Source organism: Sinocyclocheilus anshuiensis, unplaced genomic scaffold (assembly GCF_001515605.1).
Source record: "Sinocyclocheilus anshuiensis isolate Anshui unplaced genomic scaffold, SAMN03320099.WGS_v1.1 scaffold1132, whole genome shotgun sequence".
Classification (NCBI taxonomy): Eukaryota; Metazoa; Chordata; class Actinopteri; order Cypriniformes; family Cyprinidae; genus Sinocyclocheilus; species Sinocyclocheilus anshuiensis.
Window position 1 is genome coordinate 125,132 of NW_015552678.1, and position 13,061 is coordinate 138,192.

At 36.8% G+C, this 13,061-nt stretch overlaps 2 protein-coding genes across 3 annotated transcripts in view; one reads left to right on the plus strand and one right to left on the minus strand.

Moving 5' to 3' along the window:
* LOC107667510 (adhesion G-protein coupled receptor F1-like) overlaps nucleotides 1–10,968 on the plus strand; it is a 14,152-nt gene extending 3,184 nt beyond the window's left edge. The window contains exons 4-16 of the mRNA XM_016459190.1: nucleotides 20–484; nucleotides 578–963; nucleotides 2,436–2,539; nucleotides 2,790–2,848; nucleotides 2,937–3,073; nucleotides 3,212–3,403; nucleotides 5,953–6,131; nucleotides 6,330–6,500; nucleotides 6,715–8,100; nucleotides 10,450–10,491; nucleotides 10,590–10,652; nucleotides 10,740–10,836; nucleotides 10,910–10,968. Coding sequence (XP_016314676.1) covers nucleotides 20–484; nucleotides 578–963; nucleotides 2,436–2,539; nucleotides 2,790–2,848; nucleotides 2,937–3,073; nucleotides 3,212–3,403; nucleotides 5,953–6,131; nucleotides 6,330–6,500; nucleotides 6,715–8,100; nucleotides 10,450–10,491; nucleotides 10,590–10,652; nucleotides 10,740–10,836; nucleotides 10,910–10,968 — 3,340 coding nt within the window. The remainder of the gene's footprint in view (nucleotides 1–19; nucleotides 485–577; nucleotides 964–2,435; nucleotides 2,540–2,789; nucleotides 2,849–2,936; nucleotides 3,074–3,211; nucleotides 3,404–5,952; nucleotides 6,132–6,329; nucleotides 6,501–6,714; nucleotides 8,101–10,449; nucleotides 10,492–10,589; nucleotides 10,653–10,739; nucleotides 10,837–10,909) is intronic.
* A 1,067-nt stretch (nucleotides 10,969–12,035) lies between these two features.
* Nucleotides 12,036–13,061, minus strand: part of epgn (epithelial mitogen homolog (mouse)) — a 5,272-nt gene continuing 4,246 nt past the window's right edge. For both annotated transcript variants that reach the window (XM_016459251.1, XM_016459248.1), the window contains exons 3-5: nucleotides 12,867–12,987; nucleotides 12,391–12,543; nucleotides 12,036–12,182 (exon numbers count right to left, since the gene is read on the minus strand). In XM_016459251.1, coding sequence (XP_016314737.1) covers nucleotides 12,128–12,182; nucleotides 12,391–12,543; nucleotides 12,867–12,987 — 329 coding nt within the window. In that variant the 3' untranslated portion in view covers nucleotides 12,036–12,127. The remainder of the gene's footprint in view (nucleotides 12,183–12,390; nucleotides 12,544–12,866; nucleotides 12,988–13,061) is intronic.

Here is a 13,061-nt window from a genome sequence, read left to right on the forward strand (position 1 = left end):
GTGACAACACAAAAACCAGCAACAACACCAAAACCAGTAACAACGCCGAAACCAGTAACAACACCAAAACCAGCAACAACACCGAAACCAGCAACAACGCCGGAACCAGTGACAACACCAAAACCAGCAACAACGCCGGAACCAGTGACCACACCAAAACCAGCGACAACATCAAAACCAGCAACAACGCCGGAACCAGTGACAACTCCAAAACCAGTAACAACTCTGAAACCAGCAACAACACCAAAACCAGCAACAACGCAGAAACCAGTAACAACACCAAAACCAGCAACAACGCAGAAACCAGCAACAACACCAAAACCAGTAACAACACCGAAACCAGCAACAACTCCAAAACCAGCAACAACACCGAAACCAGCAACAACACCGAAACCAGCAACAACTCCAAAACCAGCAACAACACCGAAACCAGCAACAACACCGAAACCAGCAACAACACCAAAACCAGCAACAACACCAAAACGCAAAAGACCAGTGTAAACCAGCAAAGGACCAGCATAAACCAGCAAAAGGACCAGCATAAACCAGCTTAAACCAGCAACAACTCCGAAACCAGCAACAACTCCGAAACCAGCAACAACTCCGAAACCAGCAACAACTCCGAAACCAGCAACAACTCCGAAACCAGCAACAACTCCGAAACCAGCAACAACTCCGAAACCAGCAACAACTCCGAAACCAGCAACAACTCCGAAACCAGCAACAACTCCGAAACCAGCAACAGCACCGAAACCAGCAACAGCACCGAAACCAGCAACAGCACCGAAACCAGCAACAGCACCGAAACCAGCAACAACTCCGAAACCAGCAACAGCACCGAAACCAGCAACAGCACCGAAACCAGCAACAACACCGAAACCAGTAACAACACCAGAACCAGCAACAACGCCGAAACCAGCAACAGCACCGAAACCAGCAACAAAGCCACCAACAGCAAGACCGGTAACAACAATACCACTGTCTGGTAACTACCGATTACAATATCTTTATTGTAAACTAAAATAAATCTAAACAAAAAGATGTTTACCTCAAAATGACTGTTATAAACATATTAATGCCTGAAACTAATTGGTTGGTTGGTTGGTGCACAGATTTTTTAATTGAATTCGGATTGATTTAATATACATTTTTACATTCAGTTGTCTGTGAATCTTAACATAGTTTAAGCAAATCTGTAAGTCACAAGAAATGGCATAATCTTTGTGTCAGTTTTGACTAAATGTGGGCACAGACAGCATCACATAAACCACATTCTCTCGCAGAAACCTACATGTGTTAATGACCTGAAAATGATGTTAACAACTGGACTTGGTAAAAATGTCCAGAAATTTTGTATGCAATACCTTTGACAATAATCCTGAGCAGGTATTAGCACAATATATTGATGGGAATTCTGCCATCATCCAGTCAATTTTCAGCAGTTATATCATTGAGATCAATATGGCCAGCCCAGCCAATAAAGGTGCATGTTTTCTCCATTAGTTTGGTTAATTTAGGCATATATGAACACTATATGAATATTTGAGCAATCATGCTTTTATCCACATATAATTCATAATGATAAATGTGTTACATAAAATGCAGCGGTGCCTAATTTTGTGGGTGGGCACATTACTTGCAGTTGAAAAATGTTGCAAAAAGTACACAGACTTGCTCTGCTAAACCATGAGAAATACAGAAAAGAAAATTTGCTGCGGTTGCTGCTGCGGCAAAGCAAAGTACGAACCCCTCTACTGAACCAAAAAAAAAAAAAGTATGATGGTATGCTAAAAGACAACCCAGTAGCAGATCTAGACAGTTGGTGCTGGCGAGGAGGGGTGCTATAGTCTTAGCACGCATACTGAGTTCTATCTAGTCAGATAGGAAAATAAAAGTGGGCGTAGATAGAAAGAAGTGATTGATTGGCTGCAGAACTGCCGGAGAGGCAGCCAATTGGTGGCATAATATTTTTAAAGATTTTTTTTAAACACACACACCAGTATTCCTATCATTATGAGAACATTCCATATAGGCATAATGGTTTTTATACTGTACAGTTTTTTCTATTTCCTTACCCTAAACATACCCCTCACACAAATCGTTAGATTTTCAAAATACTTCATTCTGTATGATTTATAAGCTTGTTTTCTTATGGGGACCAAAAAATGTCCCCACAAGGTCAAAATTTACTGGTATTACTGTCCTTGTGGGGACATTTAGTCCCCATAACATAGGGATGGTAAAGACAGCTAGCCTACATAGCTTGATGGTGGTATAAAAGTGACAAACACAATTATTTTATGTCTAATAACAGTTTGACTTGTTTCCACATCCTAATTAAAACTTATGGGCTAATGGGATTATGGTCTTTTCATGCTTATAAAAGCTGCTTGTATCTATATTTTATTACTGTTTTTTTTTCTATTTCACTTCAGTAAATCGTCAGATGTCACTGTCAATGGACGAGACTTATGATGCAAGCCTGAATAACCAGAACAGTGACAAATTCAAGAAATACAAAGAGGATATTGAGAAGGCAGTAAGTGTTGATTAAAAACATCTTGTACTATATGCAATTTGAATTATATATAATCTATGTTTTTGTCAGAGAATTAATTCAGCAATGTAGTAAAATTCTCATGTATTTAATATCATGTAAATAAGTGAATGAATGTAAAGAGAAAAAATGCTTTATATATAAAAAAAACAACAACAGTAACTTTGTGATAACACAATATTAAAAGCAGTTAAAAAAAAAAAAAAATCTGACACAGCTTTGCCTCATGTAGATTCGTAGCAGCTACAACAATGTAAAAGGTTTCCTTTCTGCTACTGTCACTGGTTTTAGGTAGGATATTTTTTCTCCCTAAAATTTCGGCTTGGATGTTGTCAGACTTTTTTTTTTTTTTAGTTAAAATGCAATTGTGTTTGAGCAGGCCTGGAAGCGTGATCGTAGACTTCGTTATTAAGTCATCTGAGGAGATAAAGACTTCTGAGGAGTTAAGCCAAGCACTACAGACCAACATGAAAGACCTCCATTTCAATATTGATCCACTTTCAGTCGCTCAAACTGGTAAAAGAAAATGCCGTACTTTTCTTCAGAACAAATATGCAAAATTATGTCAAATATGCAAGGGACAAAACACAGTAACAGTGTTTGTAGTATATGCTTCATAGAGCTGCAACATCCACATCTGTCCATATGTTCCAGATAACAAATACATGCGGGAAAGAGACGCTGTGTTTCCGGAACAAGATATGACACTCTCCTGCCCTGCCACCAACCAACTTGGAACTGTAGACTGGAGATTTCAAGGAGACATAATACAGCCAAGCAGTCATTATATTTTCTCACAAGATCATCTCTACCTCACAGTCAAGCGTGTTAACATCGGTGATAATGGTGAGTCTTTGCACCCATGGCAGATCAAAGTCACTGAAAAATATTGTATATTATCTCATTTGTGCTAGATAAACATCTATATCTAGACTTCAATTCAACCAACAGCATAAAATAAAGATGATTATAAATTTGCAATTCTGCAAATACATCAAATATATGCATATAGTTAATGCTAATCTAAATGAGTGAAATGTATGAATTCCTACATGAATTGAATGTGACAAATCTATAAATATAACCGAGTACAGTGTTTATGGTTGCGTGATTACATTTTAAATGTATTTTATTTCTACATTTGATTACTTTGTAGAAACTAGGGCTGCAACAACTAATTGCTAAAATCGTTCATGAAAATAATCGACAATGAATTTGATGATCAATTAATCATGTCTGTGCGCTGTGCTTAGAAAACATCCGTCAGTATCGCATTTCTATGGACAAAACACATTTGAAATATAGTGGAGGACGCAGAATGAGTTCCTGTGGGACCCAAGTTGATTGAAATTTGAGAATCCTTGGCCTTATATCAGTTTTCATAGCCTTATAGATGTACATTGTTTGGAGAACAACACTGGAATAACATAAAAAATATATATATATTAAAGGGGTCATGAACTGCCTATGTTTTTTATTTTGTACTGTTCTCTGAGGTCCACTTAAAATGTCATCAAGATTTTTACATCAAAAAACATAATTTTGAAGTAACCCCCCTCATCAGAACACCGTTTGAATAGGGCGTGGCAGATTGTAGACTCAGAATTAAACGCCCACTGCTATGATTGGCTAACACTTGTGTATGTTTGACAGCCCACATCCTTCATAGATGGGCGCTGCTGTGGTTTAGGTAAAAAAAAAAAAAAAAATGTATTAATTAAAGAGACAATAAAAAGGGTTAAACTAGTATAATCTCTCCTAAAACTAAAATGTAAGTCAAATGTAAGAATCACTCTACATATAAAATGGTTCTTGAACTGGTCGAAATCGCTTGGATATTGATCTTTTCGTTTTTCTTCCCTCCAGAGGATCCCACATTGCTGAGCTACAGAAGAGGTGATGTACTGTATATCATAAAGGATGGGGAGTATTCTTCTGAAGAAGGCTGGATCAAAGCGAAGAATGAGAGGACAAATCAAACTGGAGCAGTTTCCTTAGATGCCATTCGGATTTTGCCAATGTTGACCAGGCCAACAGAAGAGACACTGGTAAACATGATTCTTTTGTTTCACACTAATTTGTGGAGGAAATTACTCCTCAGCACTGGCCATTATTATGTCAATTGTTTTTATCAGTGTTTTGAGGTTTTGTCTGGGAATCAAATGATCTGTAATAACAAACAAAGCAATAGTGACCACGTACGTTACTCGCACTTGTGTGGTGCGATATCAGATCCAATATATTCAGCACAGCATCGTCTTTTAGTTTCAATCTTTCTGAAAATCCTGTGTCGAATTGTGCCTTGTTTGTAAACAAATCAGCAGTAAAATGAAGTGAACAAAGGACCAATTTCTTACTGACACAGTCTGTAACTTTAAGTTTATCAAATAAAATTCTCAAACTTACAGGATGTTTTTATAGCACAATGACCTCTTATATGTCCAAAGATCAATGGAATTTTGACTTTTCAATGACCCCTTCAATGAGTCCATGACCCCTTTAAAAGTATTAATTAGCAATTACTGATTTTTTTTATCCAAACAATCAATTAATCAAATAAATAATCACCAGAATAATCGACAATCAAAATAATTGTTAGTTGCAGCCCTACTAGAAACTATGAACAAAAAAAATCTGCATTAGAAGATTGGAAGACCTCTTTTAACTGTTCTCATGTCTTTGTAACTGAAATTAAATATATGTCTGTTTTGTTTTTGTAGGGCGTTACGAATGTTTATACAATACAAACATAGGGCCACATATTACTTGGGACAGAATTGACTATATTAAGCCATATCCTAGTATGCAAGTGCCTAGTAACAAGACATACAAATGTGAAAATCAGGAGGTTGCACTCGACTGCTGTGTGCATTCTGATTACTCAGTACATTGGGTGCAGAACACAAAAATCAACAGTAAGTGTTTATCAGAAATGCAAAATAATTTATTTTCTAATTGTATACATTTATTCTTGAAACAGCAATGTGACGGTTATTTTAGTATATCAGTAGCCACATCTGTGATGTCTTTCACCTGCATCTTGTATTTCCAGAAATGGATTCTCTGAGATGTATTACAGAAAAGATTCAAATCACAGCTGAAAGTTCATGTGCTAAAACTATCATATACACCTGCAAACTGGACAACACAGCTCTACTTGGATTTTCATATAGCTCAAGGGCTGTGCAACTGGTTGTTTCCAAACCTATACTGCAACTCCCAAACAGCCGTAAGTTCAAATAGCGTTTTTACCTTAGTGGACCCTGTTTTAATTCCTGGTTGCCCCACACAATGACAACTCTGGACAAACATGTTATCAAACTCAAATATATAAAATACTATGTTTTAAAAATCAGTTAGTACTATTTACATTATTTTCTCTCTTTTTTTCATAGCTGTCACATGCTATAATGACATATATGGTTTTGGAAAAGTTGATGACACTGCTATAGGAGACTGTGAGAAAGACAAAGTTGGCTTTAGAGAAGGAGTGTGTGGTTCTGATGGCTTATGGGAAACTGTAAAGGACACCTGTGTGCTTCGTATCATTGATCAACTGGAACAGGAATCACAGGTTTGCTTTTCAGTTTTACTGCCTTCCCTGTTGCTTATAATGCATATTACCTGTGCATCACAATACGTATATTGTATACTGAGTAGATCTGTAAGGTAATATAGGGAAATGACACAATTGTTGCTCAATCCAGGATATCGTCAAAGACAAGATACAAACAGCAAACCCTTTTTTGCTTATCTTTGTTTAATTTTTCAGGGTTTAGATGCTGAAACGTTAACAGATTTTGTGGATAAAGTGAACAATGCCACCGAAGACAATGAAGGAGCAATAGTTCAATCTGAAGCTACAGTTTCAGCAATGGTGGAAATACTTAACAATATTGCAAATGTCTCTCAAACTGTTATGCTGGATGAAGGTGTCATAGAGGTAAGTTAAAGTTTAAATTACATCCACAACTGAATTGAATTGCCATAGTATAATGCTGACCACACACTAGTTGACTTGAGTTTTTAGTGGCTCTGTGTATTCTTTTTTTTTAATATAAATTTCATTCAGTTGTTGCCCTTTTAAGTTGAGAAACTGCAGTAGTATCATATCTAAAAGTGATGCCTTTTAACATCTCACATCATTTATCTTACAGAATTTCCTCAGTATAGTGGATGCCATTTCATCAGAGACAGTGAAACCTGTATGGGAACAGCTAAATTCAAATGGCGAAAGCCAAGGCAACAGCTCTCAACTCCTGAATGCCATTGAAATTATTATAAAATCAACATCAGACACCAATTTCAACATAACCAGTCCAACCAACTCATTCCTGTTCAAAAAAGTAACAACATCCGAAGACTTCAGGGAAGTATTAAAGCTCAACTCAACAGCTGAAATAATCATCCCGGATATTGCATCTAGTCATAAAAACGTTACAATCACAGCAGTGGCCTTCTCCTCCCTGGGCAACGTTATGCCTGCAAGAAACCGTACCGATAACCAAAATACAACTGAAAATGTCATCAACGGACTGATTGTTGTAGTGAATACAAGCGTATCTATCAACAACATACAGCTAAACTTTGAAAAACTCAGAAATTCGGTAACTCTAAATAATAATTCAGTAAACCTAGGGAACCCCCAATGTGTTTTCTGGGAGTTCAACCTTTTTAATAGCTCCGGAGGATGGGACTCAACGGGATGTGAGGTCATACGGGTAAACAGCAGTGTCACATGTCACTGTAATCACACCACTTCGTTTTCATTACTGATGTCCCCTTTTGCTCCTGACGATCTTGCTTTGTCTGTCATTACATACGTTGGTGTTGCTATTTCAATAGCAAGCTTGGTTGTGTGCCTTATCATCGAAATAATCATCTGGAAGGAAGTATCTAGAAACTCTACATCACACGTTCGGCATACATCCTTAGTCAATATTGCTCTTTCTCTCCTGATCGCTGACATATGCTTCATTATCGGCGCTGCTATCGTAAAGCCTGGAACGGACTTTACTAACTCATGTAGCGCTGCAGTGTTTTTCACCCACTTCTTCTACCTGTCACTGTTCTTCTGGATGCTGGTCTCAGCCCTTCTTCTCCTCTACCGCACCACAATGGTCTTCTCTCAAATTTCCAAATCGGTCATGATGGCATTAGCCTTTCTTTTGGGCTACGGTGCACCTCTCCTCATCTCGGTTATTACCGTCGCCTCCACTGCTGGAAATAAGCACTATGTCACACAGAATGAAGCATGCTGGCTGAACTGGGACCAGTCCAAGGCCCTTCTGGCTTTTGTCCTACCAGCTCTGGTCATTGTGGCTGTCAATATAATAATTGTGATAATAGTTTTGGTGAAAATGCTCAGGAGGGGAGTGGGAGAGAACAACAGAGACGAAAAGAACACCTTGGTGACGATTCTCAGATGTGTGGCCATTTTGACGCCCATCTTTGGCATCACTTGGGGTCTTGGCTTGGGCATCATGATAGAGCCTAAAGCTTTGGCCATCCACTACTTGTTTGCAATCTTCAACTCCTTGCAGGTATAAATGTTCACTTAGTTCACTTAACTTTTCAACATCAACTTTAAAGGGGCAATTCCTTTATAATTTACTCACGCTCAAGTTGTTTCAAACCTGTATGAATTTCTTTCTTCTGCTGAACACAAAAGAAGACATTTTGAAGAACTTTGGTATCCAAACAGTTTCTGGTCCCCATTAACTTCCATAGCATTTGTTTCTTCCATTCTATTTAAGTTATTGGGGACCAGCGACTGTTTGGATACCAATATTCTTAAAAATGTCTTCTTTTGTGTTCAGCAGAAGAAAGAAATTCATACAGGTTTGAGGGTGAATAAATAATGACAGTTTTCATGTTTGAGGTGAACTATCACTTTAAAGGAATATTCTGGGTTAAGCTTAATCAACATAATTTGTTGTACAGTGTTGAAGTCACACAGAAGTCACTTTCAAACCAATCTGCTTTCTTTTGGATAACATAGCAAATTAGCGGCTAGCTTAAACATGCAAAAATCTGCGTGGGGAAGTCTTTTCCCCCCAGTTTCCAATAGCATGGAATCCTATTGAAATGCCTGGATTTTGCCCACAAAAATTTGCTGAACAAAATGACCATAGCTTTACTGTGAGGCATTTACCAATCGGGCCAAAATTAATGTTAAAGGGTTAGTTGTCAGTAATTACTCACCCTCATGTTATTCCAAACCTGGAAGACCTTCGTTCATCTTCGGAACACAAATGAAGGTATTTTAGATGAAATCTGAGAGCTTTCTGACCCTCCATATACAGCAACACAACTACCACATTCAAGACCCAGAAAGGTAGCAAGAACATTGTTAAAATAGTCCATGTGACGTCAGTAGTTCAATCTTAATTTTATGAAGCTATGAGAATACTTTTTGTGCGCAAAGAAAACAAAAATAACGACTTTATTCAACAAATTCTTCTGTTCCCTGTTAGTCCTAATGCAGGAGCCGGCGTTCTGTTGTAGAACCCAGATGTGCTGCACCATGTTTACAAGCAGAAGACACATGATGTACATAAAACAGTCTTCGTAAACATATCTGAAGATTTCAACAGACTTGCAATTTTTTTGCCCAGCCTTACTTATTTGAGGCAGAATATACAGACGGTGAACTAAGAGATGGACATTCTACATCAGAACGCTGGCTCCTGCATCAGCAGCACCACACATGGTACTCTCATGAACATGAACAGAAGAATTTGTTGAATAAAGTCGTTATTTTTGTTTTCTTTGTGCACAAAAATATTCTCGTAGCTTCATAAAATTAAGATTGAACCACTGATGTCACATGGACTACTTTAACGATTTTCTTACTACCTTTCTGGGTCTTGAACGTGGTATAAATGAATGAATGAATGATGCATTTATATAGAAATATCTTCATTTGTGTTCCGAGGATTAACAAAGGTCTTACAGGTTTGGAACGACATGAGGGTGAGTAATTAATAACAGAATTTTCATTTTTTGGTGAATTATCCCTTTAAATGGTTTGGAAAAAATACACTGTCTTTAGTACGAAATGAAGTCCAATTTTACAGCTCCATTGTCATGACAAGATAATGCCGTAAACCCTAAAATGACAGCAAAAATGTGTTAAAAAAATTCACAGCTCATGTAATACAAATGTTTCACAAAATAATTAATGTAAATGCTTTTATAAAGATATCATTTAGTTCACAAAGAATCCTTTCTTACAATTGACCACAAGCTCATATTCAGATCTGCCTCTATCCAATCAACAACTGGTTGGATGGAGGCAAATTAATTCTTTTCCAATAATCCATCAATATTATGCCACAAATGTGACCCTGGACCACAAAAACAGTCATAAGTAGTAAATATAATACAAGTAAATATATTGTATGGGTAAAAATTATCGATTTTATTTTATGCCAAAAATCATTAGGATATTAAGTAAAGATCGTGTTTCATGAAGATATTTTGTAAATGTCCTACCATAAATATGTTAAAACTTAATTTTTGATCAGCAATATGCATTGCTAAGGACTTAATTTGGACAACTTTAAAGGTGATTTTCTCAATATTTGGATTTTTTTGCACCCTCAGATTCCAGATTTTCAATTAGTTGTATCTCGGCCAAATATTGTCCTATCCTAACAAACCATACATCAATGGAAAGCTTATTTATTCCGCTTTCAGATGATGTATAAATCTCAATTTCGAAAAATTGACACTTATGACTGGTTTTGTGGTCCATGGTCACAAATGCTGTTGTTTAATCTTAACTTGTACTAAACCTGGAATATTAAAGGATTTATACATTTCACATCATTATCACAGTTTATCAAATAAAGAACAACTAACTTGTATGACCGGTTCACTAATTTCAGGGCTTCTTCATACTGGTCCTTGGGACACTGATGGAAAAGAAGGTAAGAGCTGAGTTTTCTGCTTTATGAACTGTGCTTAACATTCCTTTCTAAGTATTTGGTGACTGAGATGATTGTTTTTTTTTTTCTTCTCCTAACAGGTTCGGGAGGCACTTAAAAGAAGATTGAGAATCACTAGAGGCACTGGATCTCATGCCACACATGTAAACACATTTTCCTAGTTTATTATTCTCAGGTTTTTCATGCAAAAACATTTTTTATAAAACACATTGGCATCTTTCCTATCATAGACTTCAAGCTCTGGTGCCCATTCCTATGGCAGAAGCAGTTCTTCCAACAGAACGACTCTTACAGATGTTTTCAACACTCTTTTGAGAAGAGTGAGGCGTAAGTACAGTGCTGCACTGTATCTTGATTTCTATTGCCTGAACTTTCAATGTAACATTCTTATGTTTTACAGATGCTGGGGCAAATTCCTCACACAACTCTGGAGCATCAGAAAGTTTTCTAAACGCTTAGCAGGACAGACAGGCGCTTTAATTTCCTGTCAGTACGTCTTTGTAATGCTGGGTCCAGTGCCACAGGCACAACTTCATATTGAAAAAGTTTGATTTCTGTCTTTCCATATGCCTATATTGACTATAACTTGAATATTCAGTACTTTCTTCCTGTTTTCTATTAGTGGTCCAGATTGACCAATTTACAATAAAACATCTGTTTGTACCAAATTAAACTTTTTATGTGTACACTGTTTTATGAAAACAGAAATTACATTCTGGTTTCTGTTTGAACACTGTTTAGTGTACCAACACGTTTGTCCTTTCTCTATTAAAATTCATAAATGAAAAACACATGTTTTTAATTGCCATTATTAGGGGTGCTTGCTATCTATCTTTTGAAAATCGTTCTTTTCAGAATACAGAAAAACATTTATTCTACATATTGAAATTTTTTATTAAAATAATACGATCTGCTTTTCATTTTTCAAGCAACTTACAACATGAAACCCTGCAATACATTTACAGTTATTGAGTTTAATAATGCTTGAGCTGAGATCATAAAGATCATAATGCAGCAATGTGACAGTAATTTCAAACAAAATACATTTTCACTGTTTATTTATTTTTTTATTTTAGGTGCAAATTTTATACAAATTTGTCAATAAATAAATATCTGATACAAGTACATTCGCAGTTTAGTTTTTATATTTAGTATTATCATGTTTATAGCTGTGCAATAAATACCTATGTGCACTTACATAATACATTCATAACGGAGGCAGCCTAGGAAATTTGCTTATAGATAAACAAAAATGCATGCAATCTACATGCAGTTTTTTAAATGTTAGTAAATGATTTTTACATTACAGTGCCCAAGTTATAGTATAACTTGTAATTAATGTAAAATAATTGTGTTGAACAACCTGCATTTTCCCATTGTGACAGCTATTGTAATACATTACATTGATTAATGTGTCCTTTGTGGAACATGGAGATTTGCAAAGTTTCACCAAGTGTTTCTTTGCCATTTTCCATCCGTCCTCTAGAGGGTGTAGTGTCTCTACTCCACAGTCTGGCCTGTCTCGCTGGTAGAATCGGTCTTGATATTTTGTCCTCCTTCTTGTCTTAGGCCTAAAAGCACTTTATTTAAGAGCATGAATTATATCTGGTCCAATAAATTAAACAGAGTTTTCAGAGCCATAGTTCTTGTAGGGTGGTGATGACTTCCGACACCTGTGAAGTATAAACCAGAAAATATTTAAACGTTTAATGAATGCTTCCATTGTCATTGATTTACAAATATTGCCTGATAATATTACATTTAAAGTTTAAGGAATTAAATAACAATTTAAAATAAAGAAATACATTTAAAAAATAATCAATAAACAAAGCAGTTGCTACTTTAATAATAAAAGGCTAAACGCTGTATTCAGGATTTTACCTTTTCTTTAAACAGCAGTACATCAGTCCGACGATGATTCCCAGTAATAAAACTACACCACAGCTAATTCCAATGACTTCTTCAGGACTAGACAATTGTTGGGTGTCCAAAATAACATGTTCACAGCGCACACCGCTGTACATTTTGTCACACCTAAAGACAGCAGAAATCACATTTGTTAGGAAGGTCTTGGAATCCATCGTCTAAAGACCCTATGAAACGGCCTGTTGACTCTAGTTATTTTTCCATATGTTGATTCCTTGTGAAACAGGAAATTTGGGTGTGACATATCTAAGAGATCATCCCATTTTGTAAACATCCACAAGGCTTTATTCACATCACAGCCACAACCCAAACGTTGCAACTTGCTAGTCTGCTAATCAAACAAACATGAACTAGATAATCAAGACCTGATCAGTGTCAACTGATTGATGGGATCTTTAATGTATCGAGTTGTTTTTAGTGGCTGGTCTCACCGGCAGATGGGGGTGTGCAGGTCGGAGGAGTAGGAACACGCACCGTTGACACAGAATCCCTCATGTTCTGGACCGCAGGGCCTTTGAATAGCCAAAACTCGCGGTTCCTCTCCACTTCCTACTGACAGACAGACAGACAGACAGACAGACAGACAGACAGACAGACACACACACACACACACACACACACACACA